Raw genomic sequence first — 15514 nt, 5'->3', positions numbered from 1 at the left:
CTGGGATCTGACTCCGTGTTTGCTTTGGCTCCTTCCTCCTCCCGGCGTCGTCTCCTGGTTTGGTGGGAGGTGGGAGCTGCACCCTCTGCCCCGGCCTGGGGCTGAGTCAGCGCCGGGCAGGGCGGGGAGGGGGCTGTTCTGACACCTCTGCAGGGCACGGCACAAGGAAAACGACCCGGGAATGGTGTCTGGCCAAAGGATCCAGCGTGGCCGGAGCTGCCCCCAGAGTGCCCAGCCCTGGCTGCCGCCCCATGGCCCCGTGACAGGGCTGGATTGTTTGGGGCTTGGACACAAACTCCTTCAGTTGCTGCTGTTGCATTTGGAGGGAGGTGGTTTAACCACTGCCTTGTCCTGCCAGGAGAAGCTGTGGCAGGGGGTGCAGGGACACGGCCCTGCGGGAAGGTGGGACATGATCCCATGGGCATGGCCCTGCAGGAAGGTGGGACATGATCCCATGGGCATGGCCCTGCAGGAAGGTGGGACATGATCCCATGGACACGGCCCTGTGGGAAGGTGGGACATGATCCCATGGGCATGGCCCTGCAGGAAGGTGGGACATGATCCCATGGACATGGCCCCATGGACACAGCCCCACAGAAGGGTGGGACATGATCCCATGTGCTGGTCAGACACGACCCCAAGTGCAGGATGGACACATCCCCATGTGCCAGGTTGGATACAACTCCTTGTTCAGGTTGGACACAGCTCCTTGGTCAGGGTGGACAAGGCTCCACAGGCAGGTCGGACACTGCCCCACAGACACAGCTCCATGTGCAGGTGGCCCCTGCCCAGGTGACAGGGACACTAAAACCCCCTCCCAGGGGTGGTGCAGGTGTGTCCTCGACACCCTCAGAGACCACCCTGGTGCCCAGCTCAGGGTGGAGCTTCAGCCAAAGTTTTGCTTCAGTGGAAAAAGGTTCATTTTTCCACTCTCCTCTGCAAGTTTCTGCTGTTTCAGGGAAAGGGGAACTTGAAGCAAACCCAGGAAACGTTCGACTGGTGTTGTCAGAGCTCCTGGCAGCTCTTGGCACGTGGCTGTTGGGACACACACAGAGCATGACCCTTCCTGGGGTGGGAGTGGAAGGTGTCCCTGCCCAGGGCAGGGGGTGGAACAGGATGTGCTTTGAGGTCCTTCCAACCCAAACCATTCCAGGATTCCCGAATGGTGCATGGCCACAGCACCTTCATGGCACGATGCCATCCCCAGTTTTCTCCCTCTTTTTTTTTCAGGATTCTCCTGTGCTGGGGCCTGGAGCCGATGGCACAGAATGTCAACAACTAACAACATAGCACAGGCCCGGAAGCTGGTGGAGCAGCTCCGCATCGAGGCCGGGATCGAGAGGATCAAGGTGAGGCTGGGATGGGGAAAGGACCCCGGGCAGGTGCTTTGGGTTCTGCCATCACTGCTGTGGTGTCTCCAGCTCAGATGTTGCAGCATTCCAGTATTCCCTCCGGGATGTGAAGGGACCTACAAAGAAGCTGGAGAGGGAGTGTCTGTCAGGAGCTGTAGGGACAGGACAAGGAGTGATGGGGTCAGATGGAAAGATGGGGAATTTAGGTTGGATATACAGATGGAATTCCTCCCTCTGAGGATGGTGAGGCCCTGGCACAGGTTGCCCAGAGTAGCTGTGGCTTCCCCATCCCTTGAAGTGTCCAAATCCAGGCTGGACAGGGCTTGGATCAACCTGGGATAGTGGAAGGTGTCCCTGCCCATGGCAGGGGGTGGCATTGGATTGGCTTTGAGGTTCTCCCAACCCAACCCATTCCAGGGTTCCCTGACTCTGTGACAGGTCTGGAGGAGCTCCTGGAAGGGGTCCCACCACTGTTGCTCCTTCCCAGCAAAGCCTTTAAGGCACTCACAGCTCCAAAGGTCGGGAAGTTCACACCCTCCTCCTCCTCCCTCTGTCTGGGATCCTGGAGCTGAGCCACTGTCACTCCCCTTGGGAGACTCAGCAGTGTCTGCTGGGGGAAGACCTGTAATTTAGTTTGTCTTCCCTAAAAAGCCTGGCTGGAGCCTGGAAAGGCCCTAAAAACAGCTACAAAACCTCATGGTTTAAAAAAAACCCAACCCAGGTTTCTCCAAGCCCTGTCCAACCTGGCGTTGGACACTTCAGGGATGGGGCAGCCACAGCTGCTCTGGAAAATCCTTTCCATTTCCTCACCCCCCTCACAGGGAGGAATTTGCTCCTCATGTCTCATCTAAACCTCCCCTTCTTATAGTTTTGTAGGATTTTTTTTGCAGTTTTTCAGAACTGACAGTTCTGTGCTGTCATTCAAAGTTTCAGCAGGAACCAAAAGCTCAAAGTGAGGAGGAAAAATGGGATAAAACCCCCTTTTTGGACAAACTCCTTCAGTCTGTGCTTCCACCCCATGGAGTGGGACTCTCTTCCTGGTTTTTGGTGTCTCCTGGAAAGGCAGATCCAGATTTTGGGGGAATCTCTGAGCATTTTGCAATATTCATTGTTAAACATTTCAAACACCCTCAGCACACAAATTGGGATCCCAGAGCAGAACTTGCTGCAGGGACAAGGTCAGGGCTCTGCTTAAAGCAATTAATCCCTTAAGACATTAATTACCCCCAATCCCAGAGCGGGAGGGATTGGCTTGGCCTGGGGAATGGAGGAACCTGTTATGAGAACAAGTGGCCTGGAAACCTCCACATCCTTTGGGAGCTTCAGTGGGACACTCAGGGTGGAGGAGAAGGGAGGGATGAGCCAGGGGTGGATTTGGGAATGATCTGACCCCAGAGAGGAAGAAAGTGGGGGCTCTGAAACAGGTCTGGGCCTCCAGATGTGCTCTGGTTCCATCTCTGCTCTGTGTTTGCCCCGTGTTCACCCAGTGATTAAGGGAATTTGAATAAAAACTGGGATCTGTTGGTCTCCAGAGCCTCTGGCAGCTCCCTGTGGGCTCTTCCCCTCCTTGGAGCCTCCTTGGAGCTCTCTGGGCTCGCCCTTCCCAAATTCCAGCTTTGAACTCAACCAACCAGACCCTTAAGGAACAGTTTCTAAGGGTTTCCAAAGCTCCATTTTAGCATCAGAGGCTGCACTCCAACAGGCCTTTCCCTTGCTTTTCATCCCAAATCCCATGAAAACAGGGACAGTAATATCTGCTTTTAAATCTCTCACTCTCAGCCAGGATTATTTCCCCACAAAAACACTCCATTTCCACATCCAACTCCCCTGTTTATTTCTCCCCATCTTTGTAATTTTCTCTTGGGAAAAGCTGGAAGTCAACTCCCTTCCCATGGAGCACAGAAACACCGGCAATGCCAAGCTGGGAATAATTAACCTCCTGCTTTCTTCCCAACATTCCAGGTCTCCAAAGCATCTTCTGAGCTCATGAATTACTGTGAGCAACATGCCCGGAGTGACCCACTGCTGGTTGGAGTTCCTGCTTCCGAGAATCCCTTTAAGGACAAAAAGCCCTGTATCATCCTATAGCTCCGGATCCCTCCGGAAGGGCATCCTGCTCCATCCTCTGAAACTCAGCTCCACACCTACACCTGTGCCCGGGGGTAAACACTCAATGTTGGGTTCAAACAGAACTTAAATTCCCAAAAAAAAAACCAACAAAAAAACCCCAATATAGAGATAATAATTTGGGAGTGGTTTAGGGAAGGAAGGGTGTCTGTTCCCGGGCAGGGGCTGCACGTGGAGAGGGGTCAAAATTTAAATCAGAATTAAAAATAACCAGGGTGGAGGGAGGGAGGGGGGAGGATTTTAATAGGGATAGTGGAATTTTGGAAGGGGGTGGTGGTGGAGGCAGTGGGGGGGGTCACGGTGTTCCCAGTGGGATGTGAGACCAGAGCTCCAGGACCTGGCTCTGGGCACGGCTCTGATCCAATTAGTCTCCAATCAGCAGGAATTTGCTCTGTTTCTGGAGAGGGAACAAGGAGGGGGCTCAGGTGGGAGCGATTTTGTAGAAAATTAGTACAAAAAAAAAAAAGAAAAAAAAGCTGACAAAAAAATCCAACCAAAATCCAGCTGGAAAAATCCCTGTTGGGAATGGATGAAGGGAGGGTGGAGGCTGGGGGGCCCCTTCCCTGCATCCCACGGCTCTGCTTGGATCAGGGAATGGCCCCACGGGGGAACAGCTGGTGGCTGGGAGAGATCCCAGGTGGAATGTTAGAGAGCCCCAGGGATGGCTTTGGGGGGTCTCTGTGCTGTCCCTGAATGAGGGGGGGAGGGAAAGGGGCTTCCTGGTGCACATCCAGAATCTGGGAAAATCAACCTTTTGGGGAGTTTCAACCCAAAACACTAAAATGAGCAAATTCCCAGCATTTCCCATCTCCCTTTTCCTCACGGGGAGCAGCGAGTGGAATTCTTTCCACTAAACCCAGGGAATGAGGTTCAGTGGAAGGTGTTTGGTGAAGTTTAGGGGAGATGAGGGTGAGGAGAAGAAACATTTCACTTTCCATCCCTTGGGAATCTCAGAGTGGGATTTAACAGGGAGCATCATGTTCTCACAGGGATAACCTGGCACGGAGCAGCCCGTGAGGAAGAGGGGGAGCAGGAGAGGGGGAGCAGGAGAGCCTTCCTCCCACAGAACCCTTGGAATGTGCCAGGGCTAGGGATGTTTGGGAGAGAGCCAGGAGCTCAGGGAAGTCCCATGGAGCTCCCCAGCCACTGGATCTGTCAGGAAGGGGATGGATCCCAGGAGTTGGGTCCAGGTGGCCAAACCCAATCCGTGCCCACAGTGCAGATCCCGAGGCTCAGCAGCTCCTTGGAATGCAGCCAACACTCCCAGAATCCCAGAATTAGGTCGGGAAAGACCTCTGGGAATGTCAAATCCAACCTCCCACCATAGGCAGAGGCACCATTTGTGGCCATTCCCAGTTATCCTGAACACAGGTGTTGGTTTTGGGAAGAGAAGGAAAATATCAACCAACCACACCTGATGGGAAATCCTGGGAGTTTCCCCATTCCCCCAAAGCTTTGGATTTGATTTGAAGCTCCAGAACCTCCACTGGGATGGAAACCACAGGGAGCAAATCCCTTCATGGGACTGGGAGCATTTCCCATGGGGAAAGGGGGGCTGGAGGAGACCCCTGGACTCAGCTGACCCCCACCAGTTGGAGGGAGGGAGAATCCCTGCAGCCCAGACTGGTGCTGCTGGTCAGAGTCACTGGTGCAGGCAGGACACTGGGAGGTTCTCTGGCTGCTTTCCAGAGGCAGGTGGAATTCCCAGGGCTGTCACTGCCTGAGGGGATGCCAGAGCCAGCTCAGAGCCTGCATGGCTGGTACCTGAGGAAGGGGATTCCTCCCGGGATATCAGTGGGCTGGGATGGGCAGAGCTGCTCCATTTCCATTCCTTGGTTGCAGGAATCTCGCCATTCCGTGTTTTCAGTCTGCCATCACTTGCCTTTTAAACAAAATCGGGAAAATCCCACATTTCTAACACTAACACGAACCACGCTGTGCGTCCACCGCGGCTTTCCCGGAATCCTGGGAAAGCTCCTGTGTCCCCCCCGCTGTGTCCTGGGCTCCTCACCCACATTCCAGGGCACAGGTGAGCCCCTGGATGTCACCCCATCCCAGTGAGAGGGAGCAGAGCAGGGAAAAGGGGGATATTTCCCTCTGTGTCCCCTCCCCATCCCTCAGCCCTGGTGCAGCAACAACAAAGCCTTTTTTCCGTGAGTTCTGTCCTAAATCTCATCCAAAATAACTCCAAGCTCCTGCCAGCCGGGAAGCACCGGACACTCCGAGTCCAGCCTGGGGTCAGCCACAGCCGGGCTTTCCCTTCTCCAGGAGGGAATTCCCTCTGTCCTTAATCTCGTACAGTTCCAGCCTTATTTTTCTACTCCAGATCGCTGATTCTTCCTCTGTGTTAGAGACCAGAGCATGGTGCTATCCCGGAGCCACGGGGATGGAGCGGGGACGGAGCTGGGAATTCCTCCTCCTCCTCCTCCTCCTCCTCCTCTGCCACCCGAGCAGGGGCTGCCGGACCCCCCCGGCATCCTCAGGAGCTCCAACATCCCACCCCAGGCAGGGCCAGCCTGTGCATCCCACCCTTCCCGGTCCCAGCTGTGGGATCCTCTGCAAATCCTGTGGGATGCTCGGCCAGTGAATCCAATGGGATGCTGGGCTGGCAAATCCCAATCAGGCACACCAGGATCCAGCATTTTGGGGCCACTCTGCCTCCCTTCTCTTGTCCCTCCACCCACCCCGGGGTCCTGCCCGAGCCGTGTTGGAGCTGGGAGAAAAAGGGGCAGGGAGAGGGGAGGAGCGGGGAGCTGGGAGAAGGGGCAGGGAGAAGGGAAAGGGAGCTGGGAAAAGGGGCAGAGAGCTGGGAAAGGGGCAGGGAGCAGGGAGAAAGGCCATGGAGCATCTCCCATGGGAGCCTGGAGGCTCCTGGTGTGGGGACTCCGGAATGTGCTGAGGGTCCCGCCGGAGCCGAGGGGTGGGAGCTGCTGGCAGGTGCTGGGGCTCTGTGGGTGACTCGTTTCAATGGAAAAATCCTTGATTTTGATTATTTTTTTTTCCTTTTTTTTTTGTTTTGTTTTGTTTTTGGAATTTTATCCTCGTCTGAGTAAATCCGTGCTCATCCTGTAGGTGTTTTTGTATGGCATAAATAGAAGTGCAGATTCCAGTAGTTGCTTGTACTTTGTTAGTGCATTTGCCAAATAAATAAAAAAAAAAAAAAAGGGAAAAAGATAAAAAAAAATGACCACAAAAAAAAGACTTTTCAGGACTTTTTAAGTGCTGCAAAGGCAAAGGGGGAGCAGGAGGAGCCGGAGCCCCAGCTCCACAAAGGCCTTTTTTTGGAGGTAACCACATGCCCAGATTATCCAGCCTTTCTTTATGGCATGTGGTGAAGCCAGTGCCAAAAATAGAAAACTGGGAAAGAAAAGGGAGAGGGAAACATTGCTTCTATTTTATTTTTCCTCTCTTTTCCTTGTCCTCCCCTCCCTGTCTCTGGGAGGACGGAGCCGGGAGACTCCTGGTGTGGATCCTCCCAAATCCCTCTTGTTTCCAAGTACTTAAAAAGTCAACTTTATTTAACAAAACCCAAATAACTCATTTACTCTGTTGCGCAGAGGCCACGTCGGACCCTTTGCACTCCTCGTTTTCTCCTCTCTGGTCTATTCTTATTATAATTATTATTATTATTATTATTTGCCAAACTCTGATCTCGTTGCCAAACGCCAGTCCAGGTTTGTACAGACTGTCCTTAGGAAGTGGTCGGTGTCTGTGCCGTAGGCTCCTCATCCGTCTGCAATTCCCGGGTTTTTCTTTCTCGTGTGCCATAGCCTGACTTCTCGCACAGTGTTTAATAGTTTGTGGAATTGTTGTTCCAAAGTGAATGGATAACACAATAAAAAGGCTCACTTTGCATTTTGCCAGATTTCCTCGCCAGCCTGTCCTGTGCTCAGCACCGAGGGGGGAATTGTGTGGGTTGGGAATTCTGGATCCTCAGGGATTGGGGGCCCTCTGGGGTTGCAGCTCCTCAAGGATTGAAACCCTTTGGGGTTCCCTTTCTCCTGCCCTTGGGGTTGCCCTTCCCTTGCCCTTGGGAATCCCTTTCTCCTGCCCTCAGGAGCTGCTCCCACTCCCTGGTTCTCCCCTCCCCATCCTTGTGTTCTCGGGTGGGATCAGGGATACCAATTCCTGATGTGGACCCTCAGGGATCACAGACCCCCAGGAATTGCTGCAGCCCCTGAGGGATTGCAGCTCCTCCGAAATCCCCTTATCCTACACTTGGGAATCCCTTTCTCCCACCCTGGGGAGCTGCTCCCACTCCTCTAGTGCTCCCTATCCCTGGTGGCTGCTGCCATTGGGCATCTCCTGATTCCCAGAAAGCTCCGGAGCCTTCCCACCCCTTGGAGCCGCAGGGAAACGAAACCAGGCACAGCGTTCCTTCCCTTTTCAGAGAAAGAGGATCTCGGCCTGCCCCAGCTTCCTGCTCTGCTTCCCAGCAGCTCCAGGCTCCGGAACCGGAGCTGCCAATGGAGCCGCTTTCCTGGAAGGCAGCGGGATCCAGGCCGGTGGCTCCGGGAGAAGCTTGGAGCGAGTCCTGCAGGAATGTGCCGGGCAGGCTGGAGCCGCGTGCCGGGAATAGCTGGGATTTTTCATTGTCTGATCCAAGCGCCGGCTGGGAAGGGCAGGATGGGCAGTGGGATGGACAGTGGGACAGGTGACAGGCAGTGGGATGGACACTGGGACAGGGAGAGGGACAGGCAGCAGGACAAACAGCAGGACGAGATCCCCTATCAGTGTCCCACGACCAGCTGGGGACAAGCAGAGGGTCCCTGCCCCGACCGTGCCACGGTGCCCAAACTTCCCCAAATTCCCTGAAAGCTCCGGGACGTCGGGAGTGATGGATCCTCTCCCGGGAACGCGCTGCCAATCGCCGGAGCTGGCAGGGAGTTGGCGGTGCCACCAGACCTTGTGCCAATGCAGAGCGACACCGGCCGGGTGGCACCGGGCTGGGAGCGGCTATAAATAACTCTTCCGCCTCCGCCGGGCTATTTTTAGCCGGGCTGCGGCTCTAATTAAGTCCCTGCAGCTCTAATTGCCTCCCTGCCCTCGGAGCCGCTGGCATCGGCGCTGCCCGGACGGCACCGGGTGGCCCAAGGACAGCACCGGGTCCCACCGGGGTGGCACCGGGGTTGGCAGCGTCCGGGTGGCACCAGGGTGGGGACATGGGCGCAAGGGGGTCCCCGTTCAGTGCCACATGACCCCGACTCAGCCCCCACCGCGGGGACCCCCCTGACCGCAGGGATTCGGGGGCTCGGAATCCCTCCGTGTCTCCCCACACGTGGGGGATCCCACGATGTTCCCCGCCCCGAGTGACACGGGGACACCCGTGACGCAGCGGGGCCACCGCCGTGACGTCACGGGTTGATGTCTCGCTCCGGCATCGCGGGGGAGGAAGGGGCAGCTCCTGCCTCAGTTTCCCCACGTGCAGCACAGCCCATTTCCAGAGGTTGTGGATCTCGGGATGGGCTGAGGGGCCGGAGGGGGTCCCGGGGGGTGGGGTGGGCCATGTCCCCCCCATTCCCTGGTCCCCCAGTGTCTGTCCCTGGGTGGAGACAGAGGCCGGGGCCGGGGCCAGGAGCCGCCGGAGCCATCCAGCCCAGACTCGTAAATCAGCGGCTCCAGAGCGGGATCCGGCCCTGCCCTGTCTGGCTGCAGCCGCCCCAGAGCCAGGAAGGGGCTCGGCCCCCCCTCCAAAAGCTGAAACCCCCCCATTTTCACCCCCTCGGAACCCACACGCAGCTCCCACCTCCGTGTGGGGGGTCCTGGGGACACGGGGCGGGTTCGGATTCACCCCCGGGACCCCCCACCCTTCCTGCACCCCCAAACACGCTCTCCCTTCCCTGTGTCTGGTTTTGGGGGGGGTTCTGTCGTGCCTGGCACACATCCTGCGACCCCAGGGCTGGATGCGATGCCCTAATTACTTGTTAATCACCCATGATTTAATTACCCAGGTGGTAAAAGCAGGGGGCGATGCTGGGAGGGCAGTCACACTGGTGGGGGTTTCTCCAGCCAAGCCAAACGAGACCAGGACACCCATTCCCAACCCTGGGATTCCTTTTCCCAGTGCTGGGATGCTGGCAGGGTGCCAAGGAGGTGGAGGGGGGGCCATGTCTGGCCCTGCGTGAATCAGGAACCCCCCAAAACTCCCGCAGCCGCCCCCTGCCCCCCTCCCGGTGTCTGGATCGGCTCTGGATGGGTGGAAAGTGTGGATCAGTGTCCAGTCGGGATCCCACCGCCCCCACACCCGGCTGGGAGCGTGTGAGTCAGGCCAGACTGGGAAAGTGGTGGTTTGGGGGTGCTGGGGAACCCTGGCTGGGGGTTGGGAGGGGCGAGCTGTGGCTACACGGGGTGGGGGCCCCGTTGCCTCTGCTGCCTGTGGGATCCCATTGTCCCCCCTCTTGCTGGGGGGTCCTTGGGGGTTTCCCTGGGGGAGTCTGGGAGTTCCTGGACCCCTGGGGTTGCCCCACACTAATGTTTGCAGGGGGACTCAGGTGGTCCCTGTATCCATGGAGGGTGCAGGGACAGGACACTGTGGGTGGGTGGGATGTGCGTGACCCGGCCCAGGGTGGGCGGCTCCTTTCCATGTGCACTCCCGGGTGGGCTGCGGTTGGGGCTGCACCGTGGGTGTCCTGCCCGGGTGGGGGGGGCTGCAGGGAGGGTCTGTGGGGCTGCAGGAGGGTCTGTGGGTCTGCAGGGGGGGTCTGTGGGTCTGCAGGAGGGTCTGTGGGGCTACAGGAGGGGTCTGTGGGGCTGCAGGGAGGGTCTGTGGGGCTGCAGGAGGGTCTGTGGGGCTACAGGAGGGGTCTGCGGGGCTGCAGGGGGGGTCTGTGGGGCTACAGGAGGGGGTCTGTGGGGCTGCAGGAGGGTCTGTGGGTCTGCAGGGAGGGTCTGTGGGGCTACAGGAGGGGTCTGTGGGGCTGCAGGGGGGGTCTGTGGGGCTACAGGAGGGGGTCTGTGGGGCTACAGGAGGGGGTCTGTAGGGCTGCAGGAGGGTCTGTGGGACTGCAGGAGGGTCTGTGGGGCTACAGGAGGGGGTCTGTGGGGCTGTAGGGAGGGTCTGTGGGGCTGCAGGGAGGGTTTATGGGGCTGCAGGAGGGTCTGTGGGGCTGCAGGAGGATCTGTGGGGCTACAGGAGGGGGTCTGTGGGGCTGTAGGGGGGGTCTGTGGGGCTACAGGAGGGGGTCTGTGGGGCTGCAGGAGAGTCTGTGGGGCTGCCACCCCTCCTGGCCCTGTGACGCTCCCGGCTTGACGCGCTTGTCACACGAGTGGCCCGCGGTGACACCGGGGACAGGAATGGCCTCGTGACCCGCTGCCTCATCAGTGAAACGAGTTTTGGGAGCCTCAGCCGCCCTCGGGCCCTTTCCCTTGGATTTTCCCAGGTGATGCCAGGGATCCCCGTGCCCCCATTGCAACCCCTTCCCGGCTCCCAGCTGAGACCTCCCAGCTCGTGTCAGTGTGCCCAGGCAGACCTGAGGGGGGCACAGTGAGGGAGGCACAGTCTGTTGCCTCCACCTTGTCCCTTAAGACCCCCAGGATACACTGGGGGGATACCCGTGCTGTGGGGGGCTGGGTGGCATCACTTGGGGTGTCACATGTTCCCCCCGTGCCCTCTGCAGTCAGAGCCCCAAGGGAGGGCACAGGGCACGTCCTTAAGCCACAGAACACCCTGGGATGGCCACGGTGTCCCAGCCAGGCTGGATGGTCAGTGTGTCCCTGCCTGGCCGGACAGGGTGTCCCAGCTGGACAGGATTGTCCTGGCTCCCTCCCGGGGCTGGCACAGCTCCCGGCCCAGGCAGGATGGGGGTGTCCCAGGCCCACCTTGGCCTCCCACTGCACACACCTGAGGACACCCCATGCCCAGGCAGGTGGGTTCTGCCTCCAGGAAGGCACCTGGGGAGCCCCTTGGGGGTCCCCACACACCACCACAGCTGCAGTCGCTGCCTCAGTTTCCCCACAGCCTTTGGGCTTCTCAGCCTGTTTTCCTTGTCCCCAAATCCAGGTTAACCCCGGGGGATTCTGAAGGAAAACCCAGAGACCCCAGTGTGGAGGTGGGAGGGAATTCCCACAGCAGCAGTGGGAGGGGGTGGGGGCATGGGGGTTTCCCAGGCTCTCCCCACCAGTGGGTGGCTGGTCCCGGTTCCCACGGCCTGAGGGAGTTGTGGTTTCTGTGGGGTGGGGGGAAGAAGCTCCATCCCATAACCCCGGGTCAGCCCCCACCCACGGGGGGCTGTGCCTCAGTTTCCCACAGAGCTTCGGGTAACCCGGGGGTGTTTTTCCTGGAAAGACCTTTTTCCAGAGAAGGGTGGGGTGGGAATTTCTCCTTCTCCAGCAACGTGTGGGGTAGGGGGGCCCACACAGGGGTGGGATTAAAGTGCCCCCACCAAAGAGCCCCAGGGGGAGGTGGAGGCTGGAGCCCACCCCAAAACCCACCCAGGAGTGGCTGATCCCACTCCCCGTGGGAACAGCTCCAGCACAACAGAGGGAAGAGCAAACATGGGTGATTTCAGATATTTTATTGCAAATAAATTTAATTCCTCACTCAGTATAAGAATAAACTCTGGAAAAGGTTCAGCTCAAGGGTCTCCAAGTGCAAAAGCAGCACCCAGGGGTGCAGGTCCATTTGTGCAGACGTCGATAATCCCTTGGAAATAAAAGCAGTCTCTTGCAACAAAAAAAAAACTCCACCCCTCTACAAGTCCTCGCCTCCATCGGGTCCCAGCTGCCAAAAATCGCGACAGTCTCCAGCTCCGGGGTCACTCCCCCGCGCTCCGCAGTGCCTGCCCGGGGCTTCCCAGCTCCGGCCCCATGTCCAGCACGACTCCTCGGCCGGCGGCTCCGGCCAGTGTCCCCTCCGGGCTCGGCACGGCTCCGCTCCACTCCCACCGCTGCGGCCGTGCTCCCTTTCCTCCTCTCCGGTTAAAAAGAAAAATAAAATCGGTGGGTTCTTGGGATTGTGGGTTGGAACTGGCTGTTTTCTCCTTCCTTTTTCCTGCTGTTTTATGTCGGTTGTTTTTTTTTTTTTGGTTTTTTTAATCCTTCAGGCCCAGGCCGGGAAGGGGCCGGGAGGGGCTCAGCGCTCCTGCAGACACACGTAGGGCACCCACTGGTTCCTGTCGCGACTCTCGGCGCAGTAACTCGCCACCTCCGCCAACCCTTGGCCCTTCCAGGCGTCCGTGTGCGGGTTCTGGGGGAGCAAGGAGCACGAGGTTAGTGCCACCAGCGCCCCGACACGTGTCCCCGAGCCCTGTCACCCTCCCCGGCCGCTGGCGCGGTGCCCGCCGCGGTCACGGGGCCACCGGCGCGTCACGTCCCGCCCCGCGCTCACCGTGACCAGGAGGCAATGGAGGTCCCGGGGCTCGGCCCCCGGCTCGGGGTCCCCGCCGAGGATGGCAGCGAGTCGCTGCATCCCGGACACGCGCAGGATGTGGATGTCGTTGTCGCAGCAGAACGCCTGGATGAGGGTGAAGTGGATCTGCAGGGCGATGTCGCCTTCGTCCTCCTCGTCGGTGGCCAACACGCACAGCACGACACTGTCGGGGTCCCTGTGAGGGGCCACGGGAGGGGTCAGAACGGCTCTGGGGGGTGTAACCCCTCGCCCCCAGAGCTGTCACCCCCCTGTCACCGAGGTCGCCTCACTATATGCAGCCCCCCACCCTTGGAGCTGCCACCCTCCGTGTCACCGGGGCCACCCCTCTGTGTGCGACCCCTCACCCCCGGAGCTGTCACCCGCTATGTCGCTGGGGGTCTCCCGCTGTGTAACTGCCCCCCGGAGCTGTCACCCCCCCGTGTCATTCCCCTGTCGCGCTGAGATATGGGGGACAGACCCCCTAAAACTCTGCCTGGAGTCGTCACTTCGCCCCACCCCCGTACAAGCCCTGGCAAGAGCCAGCCCTGCACTAACTGGTCCAGGACGGACACCCATCATGCGAACCGTGCTGGTGCTGCCCGGACCACCCTGACAGAAAGCCGTGACAGAGCCCTGTCGCGATACTCACACATTCATGAGCTTGGCGGACTCGTAGACCCCCACGGTGAGCCGGTCCTGCCGCTGCGCCGCCACCAGCACCCGCTCCACCGCCTCGCTCACCGCCTGCATCCTGTCGCGGAGGAACGACAGAGCCGGTGAGCACCGGCGGCGACAACGACAGACTCCTCGCTACCCACCCAACAGCCCCGAGCTTCCCGCGACTTACTTGCTGCTATCGCAGGGCACCAGCTCCTCCAGGGTCATGGTGCAATTATAATCCCAAGCGAGAGAAGGCAAATTCCAAGAGTAATAATCCAGAGAGCAGTTATCACGGGGGTATCACGGAGTATCGCAGAGATATCGCGGCTTTATCGCGATCCCGGTTCCCTCTCAGCTCCTGACTCTTCTTCAGCGCGATCGCTCTGAGGCTCAGCCGCCCTCGGAGCCTCCTTTTATAGTCTCCTGCCGTGGGCGGGGCCTCACGCGGCGCCCCCACGGCGCCCATTGGCTGGCGCGGCGCGAGGCCGCCCGCGGACACGGCGCTGATTGGACGCCGCCAGCGGGACCCACGTGGGGATGAGGCGCGGGGGGGGGCGCGGGGGGAAACTCACACCCTGAAACTGCCCCCCCCACCCCCAAAAAACCGGGATCGGGGAATCGGGATCGGCCTTTGGGTCCGGGGCTGCACCGGGGGGGCGGCCCGGGGGGCGGGGTCCGCCTCCGGGGGTCGGGCCGTGCTCACGGGTCCGGCTCGTTCAGCGGGGGCTGCACCCCGGGGGTCGCGTCTGTACAGCGGGGGGTCTGCAAGGACGGGACGGGTCCGTGGGTCGGGGCTGCACCGGGGGGTCCGTGAGTCGGGGCTGCACCGGGGGGTCCGTGCGTGGGTCGGGGCTGCACCGGGGAGTCCGTGGGTCGGGGGCTGCACCGGGGGGTCCGTGGGTCGGGGCTGCACCGAGGGGTCCGTGGGTCGGGGTCTGCACCGGGGGGTCCGTGCGTGGGTCGGGGCTGCACCGGGGGGTCCGTGGGTCGGGGCTGCACCGGGGGGTCCGTGCGTGGGTCGAGGCTGCACCGGGGGGTCCGTGGGTCGGGGCTGCACCGGGGGGTCCGTGGGTCGGGGCTGCACCGGGGGGTCCGTGGGTCGGGGCTGCACCGGGGGTCGCTCCGAGCACCACCGGCAGTTGGTCCATGCACCGAGGGATCGCTCCGTGGCCGGGGGGGCTGCCCCGGGGGTCGGTCCGTACACCGGTGGCTGCACCGGGGCTCGGTCCCCGCACGGACCGAGGGTTGCCCCCGGGATCGATCCGTGAACCAGGGGCTGCACTGGGGGTCTGGAGGAGCGGGATCCGTCCATGGTTCGGGGGCTGCACCGGGGGTCTCTCTGTGGGTCGAGGGTCTGTCCGTGCACCGGGGGCTGCACCGGGGGTCTCTCCGTGCACCGGGGGTCTGTCGGTTGAGCGGGGGCCGCACCGGGGCGGCTCTGTCCGTGCACCGGGACCTGCAGCGGGGGCGGCGGGAGCTCGGTGCGCTCAGAACCGGGGGAAACGGGGACACGCGGGGACCTCCGAGCCGCGGGACGGGCGGCGGCCGCCACCTGCCGGGGACACGGCCCGGGCCCACCGGGGACGCGCTCGCGGGGACGCGCTCCCGGGGACGCGCTCACACACCGCCTCCCAGGCGCATCCCGGGATTCTGCACGCCGGTTCGCCCCGCCGGGGGTCCCGCTGCGTGTCCCCGGGGCCGTGGGGTCGCGGGGAGCGCCCACGCCGTTTCTCGTTTTGTCTCGGCCACGTGTCCGCCCGCCACGTGTTTCCACGCTGCCACCTGCCCACGGCGGTGCTGGCGCTTCGTGCGTGTCCCCACCGTGCCCTGCGCCCCCTCCCCACACCGCGGGACCCCCCGGGCACGGCCCGCCCGGTGTCCGAGCACGGCCGCAACTCGTCACACCGATGGCCTCCGGCACGGCAGGGGGCGCCCTGCGCTCCGCCGCAAAGCCCTCTGGGAAATGTAGTCCGTGCGCGCCAGCCCAGCCAGAGCAATGGGGCTGGGACTACATTACCCAGAGTGCTCT

General features: G+C 60.6%; 2 protein-coding genes across 6 annotated transcripts in view; one reads left to right on the top strand and one right to left on the bottom strand.

Moving 5' to 3' along the window:
- The window catches only part of GNG7 (G protein subunit gamma 7), a 64051-nt gene extending 56707 nt beyond the window's left edge, over positions 1-7344 (top strand). For all 5 annotated transcript variants that reach the window (XM_071578032.1, XM_071578035.1, XM_071578034.1 and 2 more), the window contains 2 exons: positions 1231-1349; positions 3315-7344. In XM_071578032.1, coding sequence (XP_071434133.1) covers positions 1269-1349; positions 3315-3440 — 207 coding nt within the window. In that variant the 5' untranslated portion in view covers positions 1231-1268 and the 3' untranslated portion in view covers positions 3441-7344. The remainder of the gene's footprint in view (positions 1-1230; positions 1350-3314) is intronic.
- A 4633-nt stretch (positions 7345-11977) lies between these two features.
- GADD45B (growth arrest and DNA damage inducible beta) lies at positions 11978-13864 on the bottom strand. Its single transcript, XM_071577967.1, has 4 exons — positions 13673-13864; positions 13475-13576; positions 12805-13021; positions 11978-12663 (listed from the first exon to the last, which is right to left on the bottom strand). Exons 1-4 carry the CDS (start codon positions 13708-13710, stop codon positions 12550-12552), a joined length of 471 nt encoding a protein of 156 aa, XP_071434068.1. The 5' UTR covers positions 13711-13864; the 3' UTR covers positions 11978-12549.
- Positions 13865-15514: the final 1650 nt, after the last annotated feature.

This window comes from Pithys albifrons, chromosome 27, assembly GCF_047495875.1.
Source record: "Pithys albifrons albifrons isolate INPA30051 chromosome 27, PitAlb_v1, whole genome shotgun sequence".
In the NCBI taxonomy this organism is placed as follows: Eukaryota; Metazoa; Chordata; class Aves; order Passeriformes; family Thamnophilidae; genus Pithys; species Pithys albifrons.
The sequence above is the reverse complement of the archived record's forward strand: the minus strand, read 5'-3'. Positions and strand labels throughout refer to the sequence as shown.

Coding starts and splice junctions, on each gene's coding strand:
- GADD45B (XM_071577967.1), bottom strand. CDS start 13,710: ATGACCCTGGAGGAGCTGGTGCCCTGCGATAGCAGCAA. Junction 13,577..13,672: donor GTGCCCTGCGATAGCAGCAA/GTAAGTCGCGGG, acceptor CCTCCGCGACAG/GATGCAGGCGGTGAGCGAGG. Junction 12,664..12,804: donor TCCATTGCCTCCTGGTCACG/GTGAGCGCGGGG, acceptor TTGCTCCCCCAG/AACCCGCACACGGACGCCTG.